Source organism: Phallusia mammillata, chromosome 5 (assembly GCF_965637545.1).
Source record: "Phallusia mammillata chromosome 5, kaPhaMamm4.hap1.1, whole genome shotgun sequence".
NCBI lineage: Eukaryota > Metazoa > Chordata > Ascidiacea > Phlebobranchia > Ascidiidae > Phallusia > Phallusia mammillata.
In genome coordinates, this window is record NC_137256.1 from 14,530,871 (window position 1) to 14,544,089 (window position 13,219).

Consider the following 13,219-nt stretch of genomic DNA (forward strand, 5'->3'; position numbering starts at 1 on the left):
CCTTTTATTGCTTTCTAGACACTGAAGATGCTTTTTAGCGAAATTAATTTGTTTTCACAACACTGTCAACATTGATTTCAGCCTGGAAATAAAGATTTCCCGAACTTGTGATTTATAAAATGAAAGGTGGAAATCGTTGCGACAATGGCAGTAGAACAGGGAAAGATTCCCAGAATAAATTTACCAGGATTTGAAAGGGTTTTTACAACGATTTACAACATTACAAAATTCCTTTAAGGAAAGGCACGTATGGAATCGTTCTAGAAATTTAAGCGGTCACCCATGCTGCGCTGTCTGGGCGCATTGACTCACGCCCTCGATCTACAATTACACAAAGGGTAATTACGTAATAAACTATTCCTAAGTTTATAGAGCTCTTCTGGCAAATGCATTAATACAAATCAATACATTTGCCAGAAAAGCTATATAAGCTTGATAGGCTACTATGCCTGGCAGCAATAGCATATTTAAACTATTCCTAAGTTACGTGACACCATCATTTTGTGATGCCAAAGTTGTCATTTTTTTAAAAAAAGGAGATATTTGAAATTTATCTGTTCGTTCTCAGGGGTAATTAACTTATCAGCTTTGTCCAAGATCAGCATTGTGTTTTTCCCCGGATATAACCTTCGTAGTCATGCTGCAGATTAAAGTTCAACTCGCCTATCACGACTGCATCACGCCCGAAAATGTTCTTTGTCTCTTAACCTACTGTGTTAATATGCCTGAAGCGCCCGATGATTTCAGCGAGATGTTGGCATTTGCCCGCAGTTTCTTTCCCAGCTCTTCAAGTTTAACCAGCATAACCCTGTTGGTTGCTATTTACCAAAGAATATTGCCAGCCTACAGAGACATAACCGTTGGTCAAACCGCAATCTGCGTTTTAGTTTTGCCTCTCTCGCACATGCTTTTATAATTATATGATACCCAAGCTTGATGCGTTGACAAAGGCGTTTTTATTTGAAAGTAGTATTAGGACAAACAAATGGCAGCACGAGGCAGGTGTCTGGGGGTAGCATATAAGCTTATTCTATGTTATGTTATATGACCACACGCTTTTATATTAAAATTGCAAGATTTAATTCAGTAAATTAAACAAACAGCGGTAAGATTGTACTGTAACATTTTGCAAAAAATGTGGTTGGCGGTTACTAATAGTAATTTTACTTTGCTTCCAAGAGTTGCATCATTACAAAACATAGAATTCGTTATATTTTTTGAAACCAGTTTTAAATTGAGTAATGTTTTTATCTGGTCATTTTAAAAGAAGTTTTTTATTTGTAATTAAACTATAATCATTTAAGTGCATCGTTTTTAAAACTAGTGAGCCGTAAAAAATTAGTAATTCCCACGTGATTGGCCTAATCTAAAAAACATTTTATTCGCAAATAATGTGCCGAACTGTGTGACCCTGCTCCACTAGGCTACATGTATGCCCCAGCAGTGGTCAATTCGTTCTTTCTTGGCAAAATTAGAACTGCTTAATCAACTAATCTGGTCAAATTCCCAAACAAAACGTTTAGATCACTATAATTCTTCATATTTGGTGATAGCAGTTTCAAAGTTCATTTGTTGGAATGTTCATCGTTCTCACAAACTGGGTGTCTGGTATCGTTTCGGAGGGTATTAGTGGTTTATTTTTTGTGTGTGCAGTCAAACTTTTTATGGGCGTCTGTCAGAGGATTATATTTTGATATTTAAGACCACCTATAAGTTGTATATTTTCATAACTAACTTAAAAACCTGCTAAATTTGTTACCACAGGCAGCTCGACGAAACAGAACATGCACAAACAGGATTTAATTTTGTACTGATGTATCTGGACAACAGTTGTTTGAACAAACTTACAAATAAAAGTTACAATCTTAACACCCTCCAAAAATGTCCTTGATTTGCAAAACGCTTCTGTTAAACATTTCACAATGCTTACTTAAACAGATCGTTCAACTTTTGCCCGGTATTTCGTTTATTTTAAGTTTTTTGCCCGGTATTTCGGTTTAAATATCAACACAAAAGTTAATTAAGTTTAGCCGAACCATTTGATTATACTTGCGCAAGTATAATCAAATGGTTCGGCTTAACGGTGATGCATTTGATATTGTACACGGCATACGCTAAACTTAATTAACTTTTGTGTTGATATTTAAACCCACCGCGCCCATATTGGAATTTTGTCTTCCCTTTCTTATCTTTTTAGAAAAATTATTTGTCGTTAAAAATGCCACCAGAAGGATGTGGGTGTGTCTATAACACATACCTTTGCGAACTTAAATTCAATTAGTGACGTTGTCTCATAAAACCAAACTCATATTTCTGCAATAGCGAATTACGTCAACATTACACCTCCTGGCGCAATAAATGCAGTTTTAATCAATGAAATGTAAAACCGTTTCGTTGAAGTGTGCAATGATTGTCATTTTATCTATCGGATTACAACGGCTTGTTTATACATTCACCAGCTTACGCGCGCAATCACGCACTCTTGTTTTCAGAGAAAGCTATTAACTATGCGTTAATCTCAAGACTATCTCTCAAACGAGGTAACACTTTTTGGGATTCACGTGAACAAAGGTTTCAATGATGTGTGTTTTAGTATGGTTAAATAAATCCGCGACTGAAGCCAACAAAAATGTAATTGGTAGCTTAATACATGTTTTTGAATATAGTCGACACGTTGAATGATGCCTATAACTTTCCCAAGTTGCGATGTACGGCAAGAAGAAAGTTTTTTATCTCAGTTGCCGTTCGCATTTTTGCGTGTACGTTAGCACTCGATTTTTTACCCTAAGGGCTCATCGTATCGTGTCACGATTTAAACCAGACCTATTTCATATCTCAAAAAAAGAAAACTATACTTAAATTCAGAGAAATAGTTCTTCAGCAAAGCGTTTAGTTAAGCTTCAACATTATACACCAACATTGCTAGAATTATGTTAGTTTGTTTCAGAAAGTTGTGGTGATATAACAGTTACTGGTATGGTAAAAACAAAGTTGTTATATCACCGTTACCACTTTATATAGTCACGTGTTGCAGTTTAAGTCAGATAAACATGAAACTGCATGGACCATCGATTCTGTTTGCGTCTCTTTTCGTTTCTATTCTACCTTTGTACGAAACAGGTAAGAAACATTTTGATTTTGCTAGACACCTCAAAATCTAAATGTAATCCCGCTTTCCGGCATTGTTTTGCAGCTGTGCTGAAAATTGTAGGTGGTATTGACAGTAAAGAAGGAGTATATCCTTGGCAGGCTCTTGTCTTAAACCCGATTAATGGAACAGATAGAGCTATTCTTTGTGGTGGAGTATTGGTGCACACGAATTGGGTTTTGACAGCAGCCTACTGTGTCAGGTAAATATTAAATCACTTTATTTGAAACATTTTTCTGTCAAACGAAAAAGGATCTAAAAATCATTTAAAATATATAGGCTCTGTACTTTTAGGTTGTTTTGTTTCACGTTGATACGTGGTAATTATGGTTCCCCTTCCCTGAAGGGGACACATATTGATTTTACTCAAAATGTTTGTGTTTTTTTTTTGTTTTTTTCTTTTTTTTTCTTTCATTTTTCTTCTCTCCAAAGTTTGTCCGACTCGTTTTTCCATCAAATCCTTGATGGATTTGGATGAAATTTACACAGATGGTAGATGTAGTTATGTAGATGTGCATCCCACTTCGTTTTTGTTCATAACCCCAGTATTTACCCCGCTAGCCTCCTAAAATGGGTATTTTTTACCCCGAAGTTTGTCCGACTCGTTTTTCCATCAAATATTTGATGGATTTGGGCGAAATTTACACAGATGGTAGATGTAGTTATGTAGATGTGCATCCCACTTTGTTTTTGTTGATAACCCCAGTATTTACCCCGCAAGCCCCCTAAAATGGGTATTTTCCCCCGAAGTTTGTCCGACTCGTTTTTCTATCAAATGTTTGATGGATTCAGCTGAAATTTACACAGATGGTAGATGTAGTTATGTAGATGTGCATCCCACTTTGTTTTTGTTGATAACCCCAGTATTTACCCCGCTAGCCCCCTAAAATGGTTTTTTTCCTGAAGGTTGTCTGACTCGTTTTGCCATCAAATGCTTGATGGATGTGGCTGAAACTTATACAGATGGTAGATATAGTTATGTAGATGTGCATCCCGCTTTGTTTGTCCGGATAACCCTAGTATTTACCCCACTAGCCCCCTAAAAGGGGTGAGTTTGTAAACAATGTCAGAATTGGCTAAAATTTGGATAGCTTGTAAAGTATGCCAATTATCGTTATTGCGCCATTGTAGTTCGGGGGTTGTTAACAGCCCTTTGACGTCAGAAACATTAACAGTTGTTGCTCAAAACACCTCTATTGGTTTAAACGTTGGCAGATTGGACTGAAATTTTGCAGTACTATTGATTGAGTCATTGTGGTTTCCTTCTTTTAAGTTTGTGTGTGTTGAACCTCAATTAGTTATCCTACTTACTCATTGTTATCTATTGAAATGCATTATCTACAACTTTGCATATGTGGGGACCCATGAGTTTTTGCTTGCAGAAACAACCAAGGTTATAAAAGACGATGGCTAATATAGGACCCAATATAAATAAGTGTAGGAAATATATTAATGTTTCAAAATATGCTATAGTGTATGTGCAAGGGCAATATGTGCTAAGCCACCCTTCTAGTTGAAAATGATATGCAGTTCTATACATATTATAAGAGTGTGAACTTTATGTTTGTTTGTTGTTTTAAGGCAGGCTAATGTTGTAGTTTTTGCATCTACATTTTTTTTATCTTTTTTAAGAACAATATGAGGCGTGGATTTCTGGTAGTAAATTGTCAATGTGGCATGCACGTTGCAAACATGACCAAAACATGAATTTTTAATTTCGCCCACTTCACACATGTCATCACACACCAAAACGTGAAACCAAACAAACAATTAATTATTGCTTTTAAGCTGAGACACCTGCCTGATGCTAGTACGGTCAATAATTTTGTTTTTCTGGAATTTTTTAAGTGTAAGTGGTGTACTTCAATTATAAGCCCAAAATAGCTGATAGTTTTAGTAACGCAAACGCTATGTAATTCAAATTTTATTTCGTTTTTGCCAAATCGAATTTACGAAATCGTGCCATAATTTTTGTTCGGTATCGGGCTTTAGTTAGTTTTAGTTTCGGATTTCATTCGCGCATGACTTTACACACGGCCTAAATTATGGCACGATTACACAAACTTTCGGGACTACCTTTTGGTTTATTCCGGTTTCGGACCAGGTTACGGGAATTTTCGGGTTCAGGCCGAAATCTCAGATTCGCTTATAGAACTCTGCAAACTTCCTTGTAAAGCACTGGTTCTCGACAGGGATTAATTTTACCTCCAGGAAGTAAATTAGACATGATTGGGGGTCAACGCTAGCTAAATTTGTTACGTATACAAAAATTCAGTGATAAAGAAACTTAGGGGTATATTTTCCAACCGAAATCTGTAAAGCGGTCAACGAATGAAAAAGGCTTGGAACCTATGACGTAAAGCGGTTACAATTTGAATGCTGCCGTTTTGCCGTAATAAGTGCGATTGAACGATGGGTTTTAACCTAACCTGTTAGATAATTAAGTACCACCAGATATTTTTCGTTTATCACAAAATAAGGATGTTTTACATTGCTTTCGGAGTTTTATGTGGCTTGATAAGAAACAATTCTGTGGTAGTGTCTTCTAACATAATCACTCAATTTATAGAAGTATAGCTTAATTACCTTTGAGCCGAAATTGTTTTTCACAGAAATCCCACCCAAGTATCAGTTTATTTTGGAGTTTGGAATATATCGAGTAGCTATGAAGAGGGTAGGAGGTTTTACTCAGCTGAAAAGGTCGTAACTCATCGCTGTCACATAGACGATCACAGTAAGTAAATCGTAGTATTTTAAATTGTAATCCCAAATGTAATATTTATAATTGTTCAGGTCTCTGAACATTTTCTTTATTGGTACACTATACTGCACGTAATCTAAAATTCATGTCTCTGATATTTTCTCCATGTTTCGCATTTTTATGTTTGAAGATCTGCCTACAAACTATTTCGTTAAAAAAAGCTACAGGTAAATATACGATACTGTCCGCAAACATGATAAATTTGATAAAGATGTCTGTTTCACCGCAATTTTTTTTGAAAAACTCAGATGTGGAAGTAATTTAGCCTTTTCAGCATGGATGCCTGTCGAATATCGGTGCTTTCGGTGGAAATTGAGTCCTGGCCCTATAGTGTCAGTGAAAATTGGTCAACAGTTTTTACTTGAGTTTCTTCCAATTGCCCACTTGAAATAAAGATTTGCTGGGCACTTTTTAAGACGTATTAGCGTGGCATTTTTGTGATTCACGATCGTTTTAGCTGGCGGGTACAAAATCTAATATGGTGTGTGACGTATGTTGTTTTGCTCATCAGTGATGCTGAACTTGGTCAAAGCATTAACATCTAGATATTTTTTAAGTAGAGTATCATCTCATTATACACATGAAACACAAACTTTTTCAACAACCACTTTCTGGCCTGGCGCAGGCCTGCTATAATCTTGAACAATAAATGTTTGGTAAATATTTTACCGCAACTGTCCTGCCATGAATTGTTTCATCCAGCAAATTATACTCAACTTAACTTATATAAGGTACCTTCCCCAAATCTTCGTGGTTCTCAAACGTTTTGATTATGTTATAATAGAGCATATTTTCAAAAAAACTGTGAAAATGGTTAAAAGCGATTTGGGTTTGGGTAAGGGTTTTTATAAAAAATACGTTAAAACCAAGGTTGAAACTTAAATTTTACTCTTTCACTTTCTGTGATCTGAGTTCTTTTCGTCACCTATCAGCCACCTTTGTCTGATGTGAGTTATGATGTCAGTAGCTTTACCTCACTGCATGTTTTGCAATTGAAGCAAGGTGTATTAAAGTATAGGTCAGGGTGGTCCAAGACTAAGAAAATAATAGGTCACATTGGGGTTTAACAAATACTTGGCGGGCCGCACAGGAGAATCGCTTTTGTATGGAAGGGCTGAATGTTCTGTTCTAATTGACATCATGTTTTAAGACCTAAATATTATTAACACAAAGCACATCTGCTAGAACTCAGTTATGTAGCAGGCCATATGTTTGAAAGTTCGTGCAAGTACCAATGTTTGCAACAACGAGATTGTGTTTATATGTCGTCACAAAGAGCGGAAAAAGATAAATAATCAAGTGAACAAATAACTAAGATATGAAAAGAACCCTATACTCCATACTTTAGCTATAGTGTTTAGTGACAAGATGTAGGTAGTTGCTAATCACGTTACAAATAAATTAGCAGATAAACAAAATATTGTAAGAACGAGATGATAACTTGTACAATAACTATTGTATAGCACTACTTGAGGTTTTTTGTCTGAACAGCAAAACCAAGGGTATTATCAACGTAGTTGAAATTAAGGACGTATTTGGTTAAAATGGAACTTTATCGCGAGGTTTGCAAACTATCGTGCGATTGTTAGTTTCGAGTAAGTTTAGTTTTTTTATCAGTATCTCAAAATCCATGTTAAAATATATACGCAACACATGTCTGGTCGTGACATAAACTTAATTCGCTAAAAGTGGTGTTTTTTTCTGTTTATTTAGATGTTTTTGACTTCGCAAACTTAGCTTTAATAAAGCTTGCTGGCAAGGAGTCCATCAACAACGTTGCGTGCTTACCATCCGATTATAAAAATGATTGGACGCGCTTGACACAAGGTGCTGAAATACCCAAGTGCGTCGCAACCGGATACGGAGTCACTGGTAGGTTTCTTTATCTGTAATTTAGTTTGTGTTTGACATGTATGTAGATTACGTAGATCAGGAGTGCACAACCTCACAAGCCATTGTCTCCATGTTTTTCTATCTACTGCAGTGGTTCTCAACGGGGGCGCCAGCGTCCCCCTGGGGGCGTTTGCTATCATTGAGAGAATGATTGGGCGATTGGGGGGGCGCTGGAAAAAGATAGATCAGGTAAAACAAAACAAAACGTCAAAGTTATTTTTATCATAGGCCTATCTCTTCCATCATCGACCAGTTAAAATAGATTTGACTAGGTATTGATGATGATGTCATGTACTTTGTACTAATCACAATGCATCATTTGTCGGGGCTTGTCAGCGCTTTGAAAGCAAAATTTGCAGGTAGCAATTGACTTGTGCCTGGCCGAACCGAGAGAGAAACCGAGCACTTACCGAGCTTCGCATTTTTTATGCTCAGCGCTCGGCCGCATTAACTAAGTCGTTAGACAATCACTACAAAACCGTACTACGAATTGATTGCTTGCATATTACACAATAATGTAACGGGCAAGTCATAAACGGGTTTCGTTCACAATTGAACGTGTGATTTGTTTACTCCTGACGTACAGAAGTAGGGTCTCCAAGAATAAAAGTAAAAGGGCGTTCAAAAAGCAATATGATTTATATCATAATATTACATCTGGTGTCTGGAATATGAAAACATAAGGTTAACTCAGGGCTACACAACCTTCCAATTCAGGAGTACACAGCCTTTTTGCTGCTGACAGCGGCACAGGCACGTTTTTCTGAAACGGCCGCCAGTGTCCTCATGCTTTTTGTTACAGCTATGAAAAATTTGGCATTTAAAATTTACTATATGTTGCCTGTTTTTTCACATTGTTCATACAACAAACAACCAGATGTGTATGTTAACTTGGTTTTATGTTAAATATACCGAACCCAGCGGTTCTTAATTTGTTTTTGGTATGCAGCGCATTAGCGTACATTTTTTCGCGGCACACTGTGTAGCCTACTGTAGAATGTAGATTATAGCGCAAAAGTGATTCAAAGTAATTAATTTTGCAGCTTTAGTGTGATAGGTAAGACTGCACTGTTGTTACACACACCATTATTTTGTCGTTAGATCCGTCCTAAAACATAAGTTTTCGCGGTCATATTTTATAAATATTATAAGAACGTTATCACTCGGCCCGAGACAAACATTTTTTCCTGTTTTGGTATACTTTTGGGGTTGTGCAGGCCTGATCTGACCTATCAGCATTTTTTAGACCAAAAAGTCGAAAAAAATCTTTGGTGACAAAGATTGGGTCCTCTCTAACTTGTCCTGTTTTGGCAATTGTTTTGTTAGGAATTAAGGATGCACTTTGTTGTGTTTTATCGTGACTTGTCTGGTTCACTACGAGTCAGTGCCTTTTAACATTGAATTTTGTTGGCAATTGTTTACCAGATACAGGTGATAGAGCAACCATCCTACAGGAAGTTCGTTTTCCCTTCGTGTCAAAAAGAACGTGCGAACTGGTCTATGGTCCATGGGTCGGACCAGATAAAGTCTGTACGGTGGAGAAATCGAGAGACACATGTAAAGTAGGTTTATGTTTTCAAACTATTAATATGCATATTAATAGGATGTGGACAATGAATACAAAAGTTATTGTTTCTGATTGTGTATTGGCTTGTCAATCCAGCGTCTGTTTTTTTTTAGACTTTAGAGTATTAGACAAATATATGTGACTTTATGTTAACGCAACTGCCAAGTTGTTATGTGTCAATGTTATCGTACGGTAACCCAACATGCAAGTTTACGAATAACGCGTTATTGTCGCTATGCATTTGGGAAAGTCTGGTAAGGGCGTACTTAAGGTAGTGGGCATAATAAACATTTGCGGGTGTTTGAAAGCAAATTGTGTAAAAATACTGACGGTTAGAAATATTGCGGTTGGGGTGAGGTTTTAAAATAATAATAATAACCATAACACCAACCTATGAACTTGGTTCTCACTGTTAATTTACATAACTGTGCTCTTTACGTCCTTTATCGGAATGATTTGCAAACTTTTTGTAATTTGGATTCTTACGTTAGTAGCTCTACCGAGCACTTTCTATTCAATTCGAACGCTTCTGTTTTTTAATGTAGGGTGACATGGGTGGACCATTGATGTGCAAACCACGACTTGCGAACAGCAGATGTAACGGCTATCACCTTGCTGCTATTACCATAGCCGGTTCCTCAACATGTGGTGTACCCGGGAGACCTGCCGTATATACAGCGATATATCCTCATATGTCTTGGATATTAAGTGAAATTCAACCGAACGACGATCCCTTGAGAGGAACAAGGCAAACGGTCGTATGTCCTCAATCGACAAAGGCAAAATGCAGTCCTAAACCATGTTCAGAGGAAGAAATTGGAATTGAATATCATCCTGGATATCCATTTCTCTTTCCGGTACAAATACCAAGTGATTATCTCATTCACTTGGCCACCAATCATCACGATTACTAAACTGCACATGTCGTCTGGCATCGTGGTCTATTTCTGCGCCATCCATTATTTGCAATGCATTTTACTACAAAGCGCTGTAAAAAACGTTTTATTGACGAGCTCCAAAATTGCGAGTTTTTAAAGTTATGGCCTCATGCAAGCAACGAGATAGCCGATGACAACCAAAAAGCCGTGACAAAACATAAATTAGTCTGCGCCAAGTCTACATTTAAACTAAACTAAAGTAAGCTTCTTGAGAATTTTATTTTTAAGGCATGTAAATAAAAAAAAACTGATATTATGTTTTGTGGAGTTACAACAATGTTTACGTTGCACGGCAATCCATATATTTGAAGCAAAACGTGTGTTAATCCTCGCTTAAAATTCGAATAAACCTGTTGTTTTCTGTTAAGCCTATTCGGAACTCGATAGCTAAGGCAGTGGTTTTTCACTGTTTCTTGGTATTTTTTTACAATTGAGAATTTGAAACATTATCATTTCTCCCCGTTGGTTCGACAGACGACGCAAAGTTAAGAAACGATCATTGAAGATATGTTCGTGAAATTGGAATATGTGCCGTATGTTGGTGTACTGACCTAAGAAAGGTAGACAATAGAAAACCCTCCGAATCTGACTCAAATCTGAATAAACAAACCTATTGCTGAATAAATCAAGTCTAAATGACGCCAAGCATTACAGTTAATATTTACAAGTCTATATTTTGACGAAACAAAACAACAGCGCTACAAGCTTATTATCTCACTGTCTCTGTCTTCTGTGTGTTTTTTAGGTTTTAAAAATGCTCGTTTATATAGCGATCGGGTCACGAGATTAGTTGCATAACACGTACACGCGAAATGCTTATTGTGTTCTGCCGTAGTTGCAAACACTTATGTGCGAAAGGTCGTTTAAGACTTTGCAACAAAACAAAATACATAACTAATATTACATGCGTCAAAATGTTTGAATTTAAAGTCCAAAGATCCATGAAAAGTCCGATACATTGGCAAAAGGTTTGCGGTCTTAAAGTACACGTTGGTATAGACCGGTTAAACATAATTGTACTCAGCCGAGCGTTTTTAGTTATAGTTCACAACGCTTTTGTCGTACATCATTATAACAAGCCAGAATGTTGGAAATTCTTCTAAAGTAAAAACTCACATCAGAAAAGTTTGCTAAATACCGATAAGTGGCGCAAAGAGCATTTGCGAATATTTAAAAGTAAATTTGTAATAAAGTTTAGGACTATTTAGGGTTGGGGTGGATTTATTAGTACCAATGGTGATTCCAATGCTATCTTCTAAATAACCTTATTGTAGATTACTATATCTTAGCTGACCAAAATGTGTGTGGTTCTTTTTTGCAAGTACCTCATACGCGTGAATGAAAATCATTGTTTGTTAGGGTTACCAGATTTTCTAGAATCTAGACTGATTCGGAATTTCGGCCTAAAATCTGTGCCCGGAAATAATTTTCAAAACACTTTTAATGCCTGATTTTGGCATCTGGTAGTCTAACCCAGGGGTCGGCAACCTTTTTTCTCCTGCGGACCGTTTTTGAAACTGAAATTTTATCGCGGACCGGCGTTCATGAAATTACAAATATTTAGAAATGAAAACGCCTAAATTAGTTTTTCATTCCCGGGATACATGAGCAAAATGTTTTGAAGCATTTAATTTTAAAAAGTATACGGCCCGGTGACGAACTCGTCACAGACCGGTACCGGGCCGTGGCCCGGCGGTTGCCGACCGCTGGTCTAACCCACAGTAGTTCTCAAAATTCCTTTCTGAAGGGACTCGAGAGTTAACGCTTTAAAACAGCGGTTCCCAAACTGGGGTCCGCGGTCCTTTAGGGGTCCGTGAGGCAATTTTGGGGGGACCGCGAAGCGGTTAAAGTAATTCTATAATCTTATTTGGCGTCAGTTTGTGCCACTAAATAAGTTTAAATCAAAGTAGAATTGAGAATCGACTGTCTCCATTGCTAAACAATGGCCTTTATTGAATGACAACTATCAAAAATGCAATTGTTCGCGCACAATCGTAATGTTTTTGTCCTGTTTGTGGTGTCATATGCTGTCTTTGGATGATTGTTATGCGCAATTTTGCATCACTAGCTAAAATCCTGCAATCAACTTTCGTTTTTATGAAATACACATTTAGGCTTAAGGACCGCGAGCCCTCGAAATAATGGCAAAGGGACCGTTTTGAAAAAAATATGAAAAAGTTTGGGAACCACTGCTTTAAAAGTATAGTCTGTCTGTCCGGTTGCACCCTACAACATGCGAAACAACTGGTCAGTATGCATTTAAAACGTTTAAAATTGCACGTTTTTTCTCTTTAATAGTATTGCTATTTTACCAAAAATTGGACTGTTTGGGTTGATAATATAGCAACATGCTATATAACGCAAGTTTGTAATATTTATTAAAACCGTCAATAGTTTTACTCACGCAAATATGACAACCCTTCCTAGGCTATTATAAATGCTTTAGTCGCCATGGTGTTTAGGTCCGATTTTAACGACATGTTTTTTTGCATAGAGGGCGTGACTCTATGAGCCCAGACAGCACAGCAGGGGTGATCGCTTAAATTCCTAGAACGGTTCTCAACGCGCCTTTCCTCGCGCTCAACAACTCCAAGGCACCAAGAGCGAAAATAACGAATTCTTTTATTTAGACTATTAAGGACAGGGGTGGCGCTCGAGGGTTCAGCAGCAAGACGAGCACAAGGGCAAATGCGGTTTCTGCAAATATGCACTAAATTTAGGAAACAGACGAGAAATTATCAGTACAGTTAACTCTTACCGAACTATTATAGGACGAGAGTCACAGTAACACAGTAGGCGATCAGTAGATTTTAGGTTCTGCAAATACAGCATCAAATTCAATAAACATCACCAAAACACATTAGTAACGAACTGCGAGACTTTAAGCAACAAGGCTTACCGGAAAAATACAG

General features: G+C 37.2%; 1 protein-coding gene across 1 annotated transcript; it reads left to right on the forward strand.

Annotated features, from left to right (window-relative positions):
* The first annotated feature begins 2,095 nt into the window (after positions 1-2,095).
* On the forward strand, positions 2,096-10,674 carry LOC145230129 (serine protease ami-like). Its single transcript, XM_080095506.1, has 6 exons — positions 2,096-3,120; positions 3,194-3,350; positions 5,761-5,882; positions 7,623-7,781; positions 9,228-9,364; positions 9,915-10,674. Exons 1-6 carry the CDS (start codon positions 3,051-3,053, stop codon positions 10,281-10,283), a joined length of 1,014 nt encoding a protein of 337 aa, XP_079951632.1. The 5' UTR covers positions 2,096-3,050; the 3' UTR covers positions 10,284-10,674.
* The last annotated feature ends 2,545 nt before the right edge of the window (positions 10,675-13,219 follow it).